This window comes from Tinamus guttatus, unplaced genomic scaffold (genome assembly GCF_059628265.1).
Source record: "Tinamus guttatus ecotype Peru unplaced genomic scaffold, ASM5962826v1 Tinamus_guttatus_pri_ptg000260l, whole genome shotgun sequence".
Classification (NCBI taxonomy): Eukaryota; Metazoa; Chordata; class Aves; order Tinamiformes; family Tinamidae; genus Tinamus; species Tinamus guttatus.
The window spans coordinates 2317537-2334003 of NW_028288794.1; the positions used below are offsets into that span (position 1 = coordinate 2317537).

Genomic DNA, 16467 nt, shown 5'->3' on the forward strand with positions numbered 1-16467 from the left:
TTAAACCAAATGAGAAGATTTCAATGACTAAAGTAGAATGACGTTTGACAATAGTAAATAGGCTACAGAGGTAGAGGGAATTCTCTGAAATACAGTTAGAAGTAACAGCAGTATATTATTACTATTTATTTCTATTCTATTTTATTCTTTTAATAGCAAAATGCTGCAAGAAAGATAGTGAAATGAGGTAAGAAAGCAAATCAAACCGTTGTGAGATTAAAAGTGCCACGTTTGAAGTTCTTCATAACCTCCCCTTCTTGCTTATACGCCCTGGCTATTTCCATGCATTAAACAGTGACAAGGATCCTCACTCTGCCAGATTCATCTCCCACTGAGGTAAATGCGAGATGAGTGTCAATCCAAGGCAGCCTATAAGTCTTTGGATGACTCTCTGAGTAGATTTGCATTTTAGGGCTGGCCATCTGCTGCACAACACCTCACATGTGAGGGACAGCCTACCACACTGATGAGAAAAGAATCTGAGCTCGCAAAACCTATGTATGAAAGTGGGTTTCACAGAACAAAACAGGCAAGCCACCCTTTAAAGGTTTGCTCATGTGGACATGCAAAATGTAGGCATGTGAAATAGGAGGAGAGCTGATGGAAATAAGGCCTTCCCTGTGCTGCATGGTTTAAATGTAAGGTAGCTGAACGTTCCATTTTAAGTCAACTGTCTCTGATCTTTTCTTCTTTTCTCTATTATTTATGTTATTTTTGTTACATAGTCTTTTTTGTGGTTTAATATAAAAGGGATTAGCTCAAACAGTCAGCAGTTTGTGCACATACTCCAAGGAGGCAAAATTTGTCATGGTGACATCAAACTGCTAACACAAACAGATCTATTATCCTTTTTCTCTTGCTCAGTCAGACAGCTGCCCTCAAGGTATTAGCCTCTGAGCCCCTGTGATAAATCACTGAAATATAGGAAACCTGATTATCCGAATACAGCTGGAGCACAGAATGTTATTCAAATGCACAACAACATGGAAGAACATCTATGAGGCTTACAATGAAAGATTTTTGATATAATTAAGTAGTTAACAAAAATTTATTGCAAGAGATAGTTTTTTCCACTAGATTTACAGTTTCAGAGAACATAGTACAAAACATAGTGCATCAGCTTTGTCTAAACATTAAATAGGTGCAAATACACAAAGATAAAAAACAAAAAGTGAATACTTTACAACATAAGTTACAGACTATAAATATATTTTACATACATTATACATATTCTAAGACATGATTTGCACTTATGTATATATAGTTCATAGTAGCATCAGACTATTCAGTGCTTTAATTATAGTATAAGTCTGAATTTTACATTAATATTTGCATCATTATACTTACAGTAAGTCCTTCCAAATGAATGAGCATTTTTAACCTGTTTATTTCACTAACGCACAGAACTGTCTTGCAGAGCTGAGGAGACTGTAGAAATAGCAAGTCTGTTGTATCTGAAGGCTTCTTTTACCCATTGCTACTGCTAGAAATCTGTCCTAAAAGAGGGGCTGCAGTGGAATGACAGCTGGATGCGGTGCAAGCAGGGAAGGAAACACCGTGTGCGGCAGAGGGGGGAACGTCAGGTGCGTTGGATGGAGGACCGAAGTTGGAATCAGCGGCAAATGTGGCGGAGCAACAAAAGTCGCGTGGCCTCCTGGGCAAAGCCTAGGTCCTACTGACAGGTGAGGTAAAGGTGCCCTGGAAAAAGCAGGGACCTGTGAGAGAAACTGCTGGTGGGGCTGAAGAACCTTAAACGTACTGGCTGCAGCCGCGGCCGCAGCCGCGTGCTGCTGTAAGACAGTGTGATGGATCGTGGTGACGGAGGTAGAAGACAGGGGCTGTTGCAAAGGTAAGGGCAACGGAGAACCCGGGGGCTGGACCGCCGTAGGAGGGAAGGCAAACTTCACTTTGTTGGCCAGCACATGTTGTTGCATGGTCTGCTGATACGCTTCAGGCTGGAGGTCTTTGAATTTCTCATGCGTATCTGGGGGAAATATCAATGCCTGCTCCTGCAACATGAAGGGAGCGACTAACTGCTCAGGAGTTAAAAAGGTGTGACTGTTTGTATGTGCTTCTTTGAATGGCAAAGCAGGTGAGCTGTTAAACACGCTGGAATTACACCGTACCCACTCACTGCTCACCTCGTTAATTTTCTCATGTGGTACAGCTTCCGCCAACTCATAATGGCAAAGAAACGTTTTGGGAAAAACTTGTTCCAAATTTCTATTCACGACGGGCACTTTATGAGGACCTTTGTTTTCATGACTGTTTACATTTTCCTTTTTCTTTTCATCTTCCAGAACATCCTTTGTGGATGCAGTTGCTGGAATACTTTGCTCTGCAGCAGAAGCAACCGAATTTGTGACAACTTCCAAAACCATACTTGAAGGGTTCTCCACTGCTGAACACTCAGCCAGTTTGTCTTTTTCTGGCAAATGTGAACTATCTGTTTGTAGAGATGACTTGTTTTCCACCGACTGCACTGTTTCATCAGTATTTTTTCCATGAACAACTTCGGGATCTGTATTAGTTTGCTCCATATTGTCTTGAATCAACAATTCTCCAAGCATACTTACTGTAGAATTTGCAGAATTTTCTTCCAAAGGTCTGGAGTTCTCACTTTTTGTATCCTTGTTAATAAATACATGATGTATTCTGACTTTCCTCCTCCTGCGTTTCCCTTTTGCCTTGTGATGTGCAGCTACAGTACTCACTTGCCTTAAACATTCTTCTTCTAAAAATGTCTGCTTGTACAAACTTTCATCTGATGAAGAAGAATAGGTATGATGTCTTCGTTTTCCATGGAATTTTTCAGGTTCATCTGTCAGAAAGTTGTAACTTCTCTTTATGGACTGATTTTGATTCTGACTCTTCTCCTCATTGCAGTGTCTTAGACATTTATGCTCTGGGCTACAGCTTGATCTCCCAACACTCCAGCTACAAAATGCTCTCGAGCACATTAAGTTATGTCTTCTGGAATTCAGAGCCAGTTGTTTCGATTGCCTCCGAGAGCTCGCTTTGCTCTTCCTGTGCTTAGAATCAGAGCTGTGGTTACTGTTTTTTGCATTCCAAATCTCACATGAGCCGCTGTCCCCATATGCATAAGCTGATGCAGCTATGGCTCCTTTATGACTTTTGCTTTCAAAACCAAGTTTTTGATATGACTGTCGTATCTCCTCTGTAGGTAACCAGATAGTTCCTGCATCATATCTGCACTTCTCTGGATTATTTTGAAGTTGCTGATATTTATCCTCTTCTATATAATTATTTTCCTGTTCAGGCACTGAGGAAATCTTTATTTCTGCCTTTGCTGTTTCCCGACAATGATGGTGATGATGGCAATGACATAGTTTTCTTTTCCTTTTCCGTTTTCTAATTTTGCAAAGACATTTTACATGACTTTCTTTGATGCGGACCTTGTTATGTTTCTCATCTATCACAGTGTTTTGTCGTAAATGATTTTTAGAAATGTGACACTTTTCTATTTTTCTAATCCTAAATGACTCATCTAAGCACATTTTATCTTGATTTTTTGCAAGATCACAATTTCTGATGAGGGACTCATCACTTATAAGAGGTATCGTAAAGTTACACGTGCTTTTATTCATTTCCGTTTCACAATCACCACATTCTGAAGCAGATTTATTTGTAAAATCTAAGACTAGGCCTTCGTTAGATTCAGTTTTATGGTGAGAATGAGGTATGTTTGGCTGGTGTTTGGACTTTTCTTGGCTGTCACTTGCTTTTGATAACTTGAAGTCAAAATATAAAGGATTACAGCTATAAGAAATTGATGGGTCTGTATTTGTGTAAATTAACATCTCTGATGGCCACTGAAGTATATTTGATCCATGCTTGCTAAGAACAGGAAAAAATGGTTCAGAGGGTTTCTTATGTGTCTCTGATTTGCTTTGTGGGGTTTTATTATCTTCTTCATAATTTGATGAAATTAATGCATCAGCCCCAAGTTGTTTTATTTCATTTTCAACTGTGGACAAATCACTGTTCCTGTCTTTATCATTTTCTCCTGTATTATCTTGCTGAGACACACAATCCTCCATAGCAGGCTGAGGAAGAGATTCATTTCCCGGCGGCTCATAACTGCTGCATTCAAGTGGCAGTTCATGATTACTACTTGTACCTGTGGACAGTGCTTGATCTGGTAAATCTGTTGTACTTACATCAATATTGCAGCCATCCAAAACAGGAGACACGGGTTTTTTTGAATGAGAAATATCAGGAATAAACACAGAACTCTCCAGCATTCTATTTTCTTTACTGGCTGGTTGTTTCAGCTCCTGAGTTTCAGGAGCCTCCTCTGTCTCAGAGCATTTTTCCACCAGTGGGCAAAAGTAGTTATGATTCTCCCCAGAGCACAGAACTATTTCTGCTGTTGGAGACTGAAGATTACAAGGTCCTGGAACAAATCTACTTTTTCTGCTAAAACCATGCTCAATAGCTGTTTCATCATTATATTCATAGAAAACAGCAGCTGAAGATTCCAGTTTGATTGCTGCTTTCTTAGGGAAAGCAAAAGAGAATGTAACTTTAGGTCCTTGAGCTCCTTGAACTTGATCTCCAAGTTTGTTAGGGTCAGATATATTACTACATGCATTTTCAGTAGTGGAAGAAATAACAGGAGCCACATCATTAGAATTCTGTGCACTGGGTGTTACTGTGCAATTGAAATCTTGTATATTAGCAGAGTCTATGACAGCACTTTGTGGGATATCATTGGAATTATCATGCACAGTTACGGTAGTGGACTTGAACATGGGGCCACTTCCAGGGGCACTAGAAAGGAAAACAAAACTCAGCATGAGTACGTTTCAAAAAAATGCAGATAGTAGTAGTGTATTCCTGCAAGGGAAACTTGGTGTTACGTTGGTAGCTAAAACTTTTTTAAGGAAACAGGAAGTGTCTATAAGGTATTTTGAAGCATTACAGAAGCTTGTAAGGTCAGTTGGACTTGCAAAAATTAATGAGTAAACATTGTAACCAGAATTCCTACATATGGAGTTGTAAGATGCTAATATTCATACAAGGTTGTTCATTTTTTTCTTAGATAGCCTAGGAGGCTATCTTTTTCTAGAAATCTTACTTCTCACTATAGACCATTTCAACACTATTACTACAAATAGTAGAGATTTTAAATTCCTCTGAGCTGCGAAATATATTAAAACAGAAATCATCCCATAGATCACCTCCCTCTTAGTCATAATCCTAGTGAATGCTTCTCCACCTATAGGCAATCACTCCATCAACTCTCCTTTTACTTGTGTTCACAAATGTAACTGTAGCAATCTCAGCAATTGCTTTCATGGAAAAATAATTTCAGGAATGTAGTTTAGCTAGTGGTTGTGTAAAAAGTGATTCATCCTTCTTGAGAAAAAAATTATCAATGTCTACTCCTGTTCTTCATTTCATGTCATATTCCCATCTGTTCTATTTGACTTAAAAGGAAGCAAGGACAAGAGAAAAATTTAAGTTGTCAGTTTTCTAGGATCCACAAAGAATAAAAACACTTGACATTAGAAGAAACAGAACTTTCCATGTTACAATTTGTCATTGTTACTGTTTCAGCCAATTTTTCTGTATTTTTTAGTGCACAATAAAACTGGATGATGGGAATACTTGCAAGTTAGTTCAGGACAGAGAAGTGTTGAACTACAGAATGGCAAATTTACATCTACTGGATCTAGGAATTAAGGTATAGATTTTGTGAGAAAGGACTTCCTTATGAGAAGTCCTGCATTTTTCAGTTCAGCATAGATTGAAAATATCTAATAAAAAAAAAAGAAAAAAAAATCTCTAACAAAATAAAATTCTTCTATAAACCCAACTTAAAAGATTCTAATGTAAAAGAATTCTATGTGTCTGCTTATATTACACTGTTAGGGACACAAATTAGTAGTAGTAGTAGTAGTAGTAAGCAAATATGATATAGAGAAATAAATCTTAGAGGCAATTCTTCCTTCAGAAAGAGGACATTCATAAAATAAGAGAAAACTAATATCAAAATCTGTGTTTCATTAATGTTTAAAAAAAGATGAACAATACCTCATTCCTGAACTCTACTAAATTTTGTTATTGAGGTATGTTTCAGGGAATAATATCTAAAACTTAGAATTTAAAAATCAAGATATTCCATTATTAAATTTGGAAAGTTAAAGCACTGATTTAAATAGCCTCTAAATCACTTATCATAAACAGATAAAAAAGAAAAAATAGATGTTATGTAGCTCATATCTAACAGACCCTTCAAGATTCATGTCATGTCCACCTGTTTAAAGAGACTTTGTTTCTCTATGTTGCCCAGCATACAAATTATGGATGCTACCATAGAAACAGAAAAACAGGTCTTATGATCTGACTTCTCCACTAGTTCATCTGGTAAGATGAAGCCCGGATAAAATGAAAATATTTGATTTTGAACATCAACTTTTCAGATTGATCACCTAGGTTTTTTTCCTGAGGCTCCATTGCGAAAAGCCAACCTGACACAAATATTTTCAGTGGCTTGTAAGTTTATCGTATTTTAGTAAGAATATGGTCAAAACCAGCAAGCTGAATATTCAGTGACATGTCTAGATTCAATAGTAAAACTTATAACTAGTGAGAAGTCACTCTTGTAATGAGAAGTAAACACTCTGCTGAGCTGGGAAAAGATGCACTCATCTTTTAATATAAAACATCCAGTTACTGAAATTTCAAACTAGATTTCTGGATGCCTTCCCAGGCAAGTTGTTTGAAAACTAAATCGCAGAGATCTGTTACATCCTAGAAAGACAGACTGTATTCCTCACCTCATCAATGAAGTAGTGTCAGCCTTCAAATGCATGACCTAGTTCACAAAGCTTTCAACCAGTCTGCCTGGTTTTATGAAATATATATGAAACAATCTTTTTTTTTAAACTAAAAATACATGTCATTTTAGCTCCACTGAAAACTAACGTTAAACATTTATTTCTTCACATAGTGTGAATCAAATTACTGTATGCATACTGCTTCAGAAATGCCATAAAAATGTGTGGAGATGTGTGCTTGGCTCCAGCTGAGGATTTTAACAACCATGTGTCCCAGAGCTCCAGCTAATAGTCCAGCGATTATTTAAAAGTATTTTCTACATTTTCATAGTTATTCACTTACCAGGCCGTCGCTTTCCTCAGCTCAGCTAACTTGTGCAAACGTTGGAGGGCCTTTTCCTGTTTTCTTTCATCTTTTCTCGACTTAGAAGCTACATTTCGGGCAAACTCCCTCTGTTTCAGTTCCTTGAGTCTCTATGAGAAATAATGACATACATATAAGAAAGGAATGATAAGTATTTATAATCAGAGTTATTTTCTGGTGAGCATTCATGAGAGCTGTTTTCCATATTAAACAAACCCATCCATTCAATAAATTCATACATTTTAAGTCCGTTACCAAAATTTACCACAGAGTCTTGATTTTTTTTGCTGTGGTTTTTGTAATTAATAAAGACCAATCTCAGGTTGAACCTAGGAGTAGGTTCAACCAGAATTTTGCTTATGACTGTTAGTTTCCCTTCCCTTTTTTCCCATAAGCACTCCACAGACTTAGTTCTCTTTTACATAATAATGAATAATAAAGGGACTAGGCCTCAGAGAAAGAAGCCTATATATGCATACAGTCACAGAGTCTAGCTCTCAAATAACGTCACTCTTCTATATTTTACATAGAAGACATTCTTCAAAAGACATTCTTCAGTCTTCACACAAAAACATTTAAGATAATATGTAAGATCATTATCTCATGAGGTTGAGAACCCACCCAGTGATCTGCCACTGATCAGTGGCTATTTCAAAATGGAAAAGCAATACTTCTAGCCTTGTGTTATTCAAGGTGTACTGTGGTCTAGCTGTATCATCAATGAAAAATATAAAGTAGATATGTAACAGAGTTTGCTGAACTCTATAAACACTGCTCTTCTGCTTTTGTTCTTTCTCTTTTTTTGTCTCTCTCAACCATTTTATTTTTCTATTGACAGAAAAGTATTTCTCATACAACAATTTCATTTATTTATGCACAGAACAATGTCTCTAATCAGCCTAACCAGTTGTTATTTGTTTAGCACATACAAGTTCTGGTACAGAAAAACTGTTTACTCTTTTTAAACTATCAAATTGTTCTCCTTGGTTGTTCTATGTAAGTGTCAGTGAGCAAGACAGAAGAGCCTGGAAGAAGTTTCATTTGAACAATCCTCTTGTTGGACTGTCTGTTTTTCCTTATGGAATTATTTGTTCCTGTGTTTCTCTTCTGTCAGCAGTTCTGCTAAATGCAAGGTCCCTTTTTCAGTGAGGAGAGGTTCTGAATATAATTTTCTAAGCATAACAGGAACTAGTTATGCAACGGATTTTTTTTATATATATATAACTCATATCTGAATCTTCTTCATGGAGAGCTTTAACAATTTTCATGACATATCTAGATATCTAGATAACATCTCAGGCTTTTTTCAGCAAATACATATATACTCAGTGAAACTATTCTTTGTTGTAAACAATGAAGCACATAGATGGTGCAACAGGGTTTCAGAGAGTTTCCTATTTATAAAAGCTCATCTAAGTGGGAAACTGTCCCCATATTACTCTTTTTGGATAATGTAGTTATCTCTCATTCGTCTTTGTCTAGCCACTGGATAAACTCTTACCAGAATTCCCGTACTGCGCTTACTCACTCTAAGTCAGGGATGACTAGCACTACATTTATGTTACATTATATATTTGCTTGTGAGTGTTCTGCAAATCAAAACATAAAAGTATTTTAACTACATGCATTTTGAATATTGGAAGAAATAGAGTGCGCTTAATCTTTAAAATAATACTTTTCTTAAACTTTTTATGTTTTTCCATGTGACAGAACTATTCATAAATGTTAACTTCAATAGTTTAGTGCCTGTTGTTTTTTTTCTGTTTGCTTCCATGATTCAGTATTCAGCAAATAATTAGCAGGTAAACATATGATATCATTCCTTCATATGTTTTGCTCTCTTTTTGCCCAAGCTCAAAATGTGTAAGTGCTGGGAAGTAGAGTTCAACAAATAGTTCACAATGAATAATTAAAGGAGATTCTTTAAAAGAACTAAAAGCCTCATTCACTACTGTCCTGCAGCATTACTACTACACACTGTACTGCCACTTAGAGCATAGATCAAAGACTTTTTCCAAACGACTTCACTAAATACTGAGCAATGGGGAGTCTGACCCTAATTCTCCAGTCTTACAATAGAATCCTACAAGAGGGTCCCCTGAGTTCACATGGAAACTAAATTACTGTAATGAAAAAGCTAGACCCAAAGCAAAAACATTCTGCCTCGAACTTGGCCGAGAACTTTTCGCACATCCATTTAATCATGTTGAAGTATGGAACTCTAGGTGAAGAGGAAGATCTTATTAGCTTATAAACTAATACCTGAGAATAACACACGAGGAACAAATTCTTGTTCCTGCATCTCAAAGAGACCTAGCTCAGGTGTCTCTATGCTTGCAGCAGAAGATACCAATATACAAACCAAGACAACCCTAAATTGATTTCCAATTATTCTAGATAATTCGCCTTTCTCTGACTAATACACGACTGTTCTTAACAAATCCCTGTTAACTGAGATGGTTTGTTGCTTCTTTATATGAATTATAGTATAGCAGAGTGACAATTCTTTATATAAATACTTGCGATGTCAACCTGTATTAGAAGCCTTTTTAACAGAGGATAGAGCTCCATCAGGTTTAAATAACTGGATAGCGTAGAGTTCTCATAACTGTAAAAACTCTGTAAACACTCAAACAGAGAATGACTTTGCCTCTAAAAACAAAGCGTTATTTAGGAAGATGTAAAATTCACCTATGTTCATTAAGCCTTTGGGAATTTGAGTGTTTTTATCACTTACTGTCATGCTGCTGGAAACCTGCACTTTACTGAGCACAAAACAGCAGCATCTCTTACATTGTGGCTTGCAGTTCTACACAGTTTCCACAATAATCTTTTATATAATTAAAAAAAATAAGGACAATTAAAGGGCCAAGGAAATACCAAATTTTTTCTATTATTAGTGTTATAAACCTTCACTAGTAGAAATTAAATCAGAAAAGTTATTTCGATAAGAAAGGAGAAACAGCAAGATCTCTCAATGAAGTAATCCAAACCACAGAAAGAAAGTAGGCTAAGGACAAAACTAATAGTCAATCTTAGTCAATCTTCTTTTTTTTTTTTTTTCCTTCAGGCTGCCATTATTAAATTAATCCCTACAATATATTCCTGCAATTGAAGAAGAGCTAAGAGGAAATCTGACAGCAGCCTACAACCACTTAAGAAGAGTTAAAAAGCAGATGAAGAAAAATTCTTCTTGATAGTGGCTAAGAAAATTTCTTTCCTAGGGTAGCATGGCATGGAACATGTTACCCAGGGGGTCTGGGCATGTCCAACCTTGCAGATATTCAAGGCTTGGCTCATCAAAGCAACACTGGACGATCTAGTCTAGTGAGCTAGGGCTGTGGTTGGGTCCCCAGAGATTACTTCCAACCAATATTTTTATGGTTTCTAGTTTATAGAGCGAAATGTCTCATCTTCTCATTTGATCAATGGATGAGTTACTTTAACACTGATCAGTTACTTTGTTTTTTAGAAGTCTTTAATAAATCTATTTGGTGTATTGCTGGCTTGTGAATAATTTTCATTTTGTTGCAAATTAGACACTGCTTCCAGTTGCCTCTGTCTATGGGTATATATATGTCCCTTTAAGCTATAAAACTTAAACCCTACCTTAAAAATTGAGAGGGGTCCACAAATTTGCAACAGAACCACATTTTATGTGTTCAGATATTAAGACCTTCAGATGACAAAGAATATTCCTTTGTGAATAATCCTTCTCCTCTTCTATTTCCACCACAAACTGCAGGCATATCCTCCCGGTGGTCTTTTAATATTAGAAGAAATCTAAAATATACAAATATAGGTAAATGCAGGAATTTTAAATAACAATTCCTTGGAATCCAATTTTCCTAGTACTGTCACAAGCATCAATGCCAAACTCTCAGTAGCAAGTAGGAATTAACTAAGAAGGGAAGGCTAGGAGTGTTTTATGTGCCCATCATAGGCCAGAAACGAGGTCGGTGGAGGTTTTATCAGAAATTTTAAGTAGGCAAAATCTTTTCCCTAAGTAAGCTCACAGGGTATATACATGAAATCTAAGCCTAAAACAAAAAGCAAAAGCAAATAAAAACTTTTCAAAATCACGAGCAAGTTTAGAACATAAATACTTTAGAATATCCATTTCACATACAGGAAATCTAGTAACCTTTGATGAAGATCTTCCTAATTATTATCAATTAGGTCATTGCAAAATACATACCATGGAACAATGAAGGAAAATATGACTCTTTCTTTACTTTTTATTTTTCTCCATGTTTATCCTTGAAAAAATATCCACAAGGAACAAAGACATACTTCACTATGTAATGATTAATGCCTTTTCTAGCATGCTAACTCTTATGCTTAATTTTACATTATTCTGGTGCTTGAAGGCCCAAAAGGTCCACCTAGGCCCTTTTGCAGGATTTACATAGCATTACGACTTGCACTAGAACAAGACTCTAGGATTTTGGCAAGTAACTGTTTCTGCAGCATGACTGAGGACTGCAGTATTTTTTGTTTTAAGATACCTATGTTGTCTGGAGCTGACTAAAGGTCCCAGCTTTGCCATTGTGCAAAACATTGTTTTTAATGTGCAAAATTACTGACTGCTGCAAACAGAGTATTTCACCGAGATAGGCAGGAACCATGTGTATAAGAACAACCTGATCATGTTGCAAGCTTTGGGATATTTTTTGTTAGCTTCAGCAAAATTCAGCAGAGTTCTTCATTAATATTAAGGCCAAGACCAAAGAAAACAGCATAAAAGCACAAAATTAGCATCTTGCCCATCAAATTAAGTAGATAATGAAAACCTCAGAATGTTGAAACACATTTGTACATCTCAGAAGTAGTTACATATTCTAGCCCATGATTTTAAAGGCATATAATCTAATGACTCTAGGTCTATTTCTACTTCTCTTTCAGTCAATACAGAAATGCCTGGTGTGTTCAGACAGCCAACTTTCTAAAATAAATGTGGGAATTTTCAGTAACAGTCCAAGGTGCTGCTTCAGTCACAAAGATTAATGACAAAGTAGGTATATATCACTTCTTTTTGAGGACTTTATTTTCACTCACTTCTGCATCATTTAGTATTCTAATTTAAAAAGGCATATGCAAGAGACCGTTTTCAAACCCGTTAAGAAATAGTTACATCTAGCAAAGAGAGCAGGGTTAAACTGCAGACCTAACTCCACACACATCAGGAAAGACAGGGCTGGCCTAACCCTGGGGCTGCCTTCAGAGGCAGCAGCTCGTTCTCATTTCCTCCTAATGGCAAGTGGGGCGCCTTCGTACACCGCACGGATCATTTCAGACACATTGCACCGATCCCACAGCATTACTCACCACCCTGCCTCAGCTCCACCAGGGAAATTAAGCAATATTCCTTGTAAGCATATTTAGTACTTTCAAGTTCCAACAGTTCTGCTGTGACCAGAATATTGTTTCAGGCAGCCACTTCCTCTTACTATCATGCGAAGGACACTGGCCACCAAGTGCTAAATGCTGATGACTGCTTCATTCCCTGGCCAGTTACAATCTGCCATGCATAACAACAGCTCCACAACAGCCCATCTAAACTCTGTCTGCAAAGCTTTAAGCTGCTGGAAAAAAAAATCCCATATGAACATCATACATTTTCGAAAAATCATTTCACAGGAACCGCGGCTTCCTCACTCAGAACTCCTTTTAGAGAAAGGTCAACCTACTTCTTGGTTAAGAATCACTTTGACAACACTAGAATCACCTTCTAGTGCGAGATGATAAAGCCACAAAGCAGAATAAACCCAAAAAATATGCATTCGTATGTTATGTTTATCACTGTGATTATTAAGGTGGATACAGTGGGACATTTTTGCAGTAAAGTTGGAGAAATAACTCCAACTAACATCCAACTGTTGGATGACTCAGCCTCTAATGCTATCAGAATAGGTCAAAATGACTCATCACATCTCCAGCATTAAAGTTCTCTGTCTCTTGTAGAATCAGCCTGCTATTCTTAATCTTTTTCCCCCCCCCCTCTCTGTATAGTTACTGCAAGCACTTTTATTACTATTTCTGGGGAAATAATTCTCTGATGTCCTGGTTGGGTACACCTACCTAGTGCACCTAATTCCATGTTTCCATAAGTCCTTGTCCTTCCTTTTATTCTTAAAAGGAGGGCCAGAACACTAGAAAAGGGTTAAACACTGGAAGGCTTGAGTATATCAGTTTTAACTTAATCACTATTGCGAATGAGCTGTAATAATTCAATGATTTGAACTATAAGTATTATTGTAACTGTCCTAATATTTCTTTCATTAGGTTGCTTGACTAAAAAAAATCTTTAATGAGACTGCAAAAATTATTGGATTTGCATATTAGGTGTGTTTCTTTTATCAATGTAACTGTAAAAGGCATTGGTCAGGTATCTGAACTTCGAAAACCAGCTGCTATTTTGGATGAACACGTGATGATCAGCATAGCAGATCAAGCTGTCAATTTTAATATATCCCAGAAGCAACTCAGGGCAATATACTCTTGCCTAAATCAGATGTGAATCTTTCAGGAGACAATCTGTCCTTGACTAAGAATAACAAGCAAATTAATAAAAATAATAATTAATTAGTGGAGTTCACTATTGAAAGGAAGAATCCCAAGTCTTAGCTTGCATTCTTAAAGGTGAAGACAGTTTCTAAGGAAAACTGACGATATCATTTTTCCTTCTTTCCTACAACAAGAGTCATACTTGGATAAAAAATGCTTCCACTCACTATACAGGTTCTGTCTGATTAATGGGTGAAGGTCACACTAGGGGGCAAGATTAAAGAATACCCACAGCATTAAACTCTGAAATCTAAACTGCTGTATGTTCAGGCTTTGAAGCAAAGAAGCACATAAAAAGTTATGTATCTCACATATAAATAACAGGTGCCATTAACTAGGTGGACATTCTGTATTCCTCAACAGAAGATAGATTTAAAATGTCTATACTCAATAGGAAAGTATCCCTGGATAAAACATTGCTGCAGAAAATGGAAAATAAGAATAGCAGCTTTACCATTTCAAGGTCAAAATAACTCTATATTTAGGGAAAAAGATAAAGAGTTCTTCATGCCTCTGTATAGTAAACACAAGGAAACAAAAATACTTTTCAACTAAGAACTACAAGTAATAGCTGTGAAAAGCTTGTTCACTCTTCATATAAACATCAGAAAAAAAAATCACCTTATTCCAAGAACAGTCTTACTTCCTCAAGAAAAACTTCTTACAGCTCTCCAGCACTACACAGTGTAACTAGACCAACAAACAAAGCAAAATGGCAGAGCAGTGGCTGTTCTTTTACACAAGATTTAGGATATTCAGTTGAAAGAATTATCTTTGTTGATGTTTAATCTAACCACAGAATCCTCTAGATGAAACACTGCATTTTTCTGGTTATGGTTCACTATTTTGTTTTCTGTCAAGAACACAAATCTTATCTTTTTCTACAAAAATCTTAGGTGCATTTGGAATGAAGAACGAAGGAAAACCATTTCACAAATTTGGGTTCAAATTCTTTTATATATGTATTTTCCTGCAGGCTTCTATAAAATCACATATCATCAAGCTTCCATAATATTTTATCAGAGATTGCACTATTTATTTTACTACTATTTACTATTTATTTTACTACTAACCACAGAAAAGTTAACTATTACAGATACCTGCCCTCAGTCTTCACATTAACACTCAAAGATGGTCTTAAAACCTTACAGTTCCAACTCAGCAGGATGTTACAGAGCCCTCTGGGATGGGAAAAAAAGAGTTTTTAAAACACTTGCCTACCTACTACATGTCTACCCTACCCATGTCTACATCTTTTTTTTTTTTTTTTTTTTTTTTTTTTTTGCGCAGAATTTAAAGACTTAGAACATTTCTGAAGTTTCAAAGCTTAGAAATTTTCCAAAAAAATCTTCCAGCCTTACCAAACATATACACATAAAAGGTTCTAGTTACAGTAGGAAACAACCCGGCAGAGACGACTGTTCCCGCTATTCAGTAACCACGCTGAAAGAACAGCAGTCCTTAGGTGTGTGGTACAAAACTGGGCTCCAGGATCAAATGAAAGCATTGCACACTGCCTAATTAGCACATTTTTAAATTAAAGGAGAGCATGGTGAAATAAGTTCCATATAAAGATATTCAGGAGATACACATATCATTTACGGCTCCAACTCTGGCCACATAATGAAACTAAAGTGGTCGCTACTTTACTTGGTTGTAATGAATTGATTAGGACATTTGCATCATATTTCCAAATATTAGTAACATATAACACTTTACGGCACAAGATTTTTACCATTTTTTTTAGTGTTAAAGTAAGAAATCTTCCCTGATAGTTTGCATATATAGAGCTACACGCAATATAGGTGCAAGATTTTTTTTTTCAATGCATAAATTTAAGGAATGAAATGTCTCACTCTTCTCTCTGCTAAAAACAGACCTATGGTTTTCCAAAAGGTAACAAATAGTTCAGATAAGATTATATACAGCAGTCTAACACCCTTTAAATAACTGTTGAACTGTCAACTGATCTGTTTAGACTACACTTGCAGTTTGAAGATGATCTATTCTGTGGGATGCCTGTGTGTTACATCAACAGTAACACTGTCAGTCAGTTCTCAGGGAGAAATGTCTCTAAGTCACAGAAGTGATGGCATACACAGAAATGTGATTTGAAAGTAAAGGTAAGTGTAGGAATGCATCCCACTTTGCCCTACTGCATAGCCCTGTCAACTGACAACCTCAGAGACTGTGTGCATGCAGATTCCTACAAAATAGAAGCACGTGGATGCCAGATTCCTACAAAATAAAAGCACTGATCTTCTTAAACAAGCAGATATGTTTGCACGGTTTAAACTTACCTTCCATTTTTAACAGATGTTATGGAGCAAATCTTGTGTGCTTACAAAGAGTGCACGTCACTTTGATGATGTGAACTTTCACTTTGCCTGTGGCAATATCACTAAGGATAAATCATCCCACTTGGAATTTCTACTGACCCTTAAGATACCAGCTGGTGTCCTAAATGCAGCATATCTGCAACCTGTATCCAGATTTCTGCTTTTCTGTATCCCAATTTCTTTCTTACCAGTGAAAATATTGCCTTTTTCACCTTCATTCTGAAGAAACTCTCCAGCCATTGACATTCTACAAAATAGACCTTAAGAGACTTCCCTTCTTCTGGTCAGCTCTTATCCCATTCTTACTTTCCATCTCCTCTAGCAATCGCTTCCAGAGTAAGTACAATTGCAGGTTTAGATATTTAACATGGAAGAGTGGCTGAACTGGTGC

At 36.6% G+C, this 16467-nt stretch overlaps 1 protein-coding gene across 1 annotated transcript in view; it reads right to left on the reverse strand.

Annotated features, from left to right (window-relative positions):
• Positions 1–748: 748 nt before the first annotated feature.
• The window catches only part of ZNF804A (zinc finger protein 804A), a 126229-nt gene continuing 110510 nt past the window's right edge, over positions 749–16467 (reverse strand). Inside the window, exons 3-4 of the mRNA XM_088526978.1 lie at positions 7150–7280; positions 749–4794 (exon numbers count right to left, since the gene is read on the reverse strand). Coding sequence (XP_088383104.1) covers positions 1497–4794; positions 7150–7280 — 3429 coding nt within the window. The 3' untranslated portion in view covers positions 749–1496. The remainder of the gene's footprint in view (positions 4795–7149; positions 7281–16467) is intronic.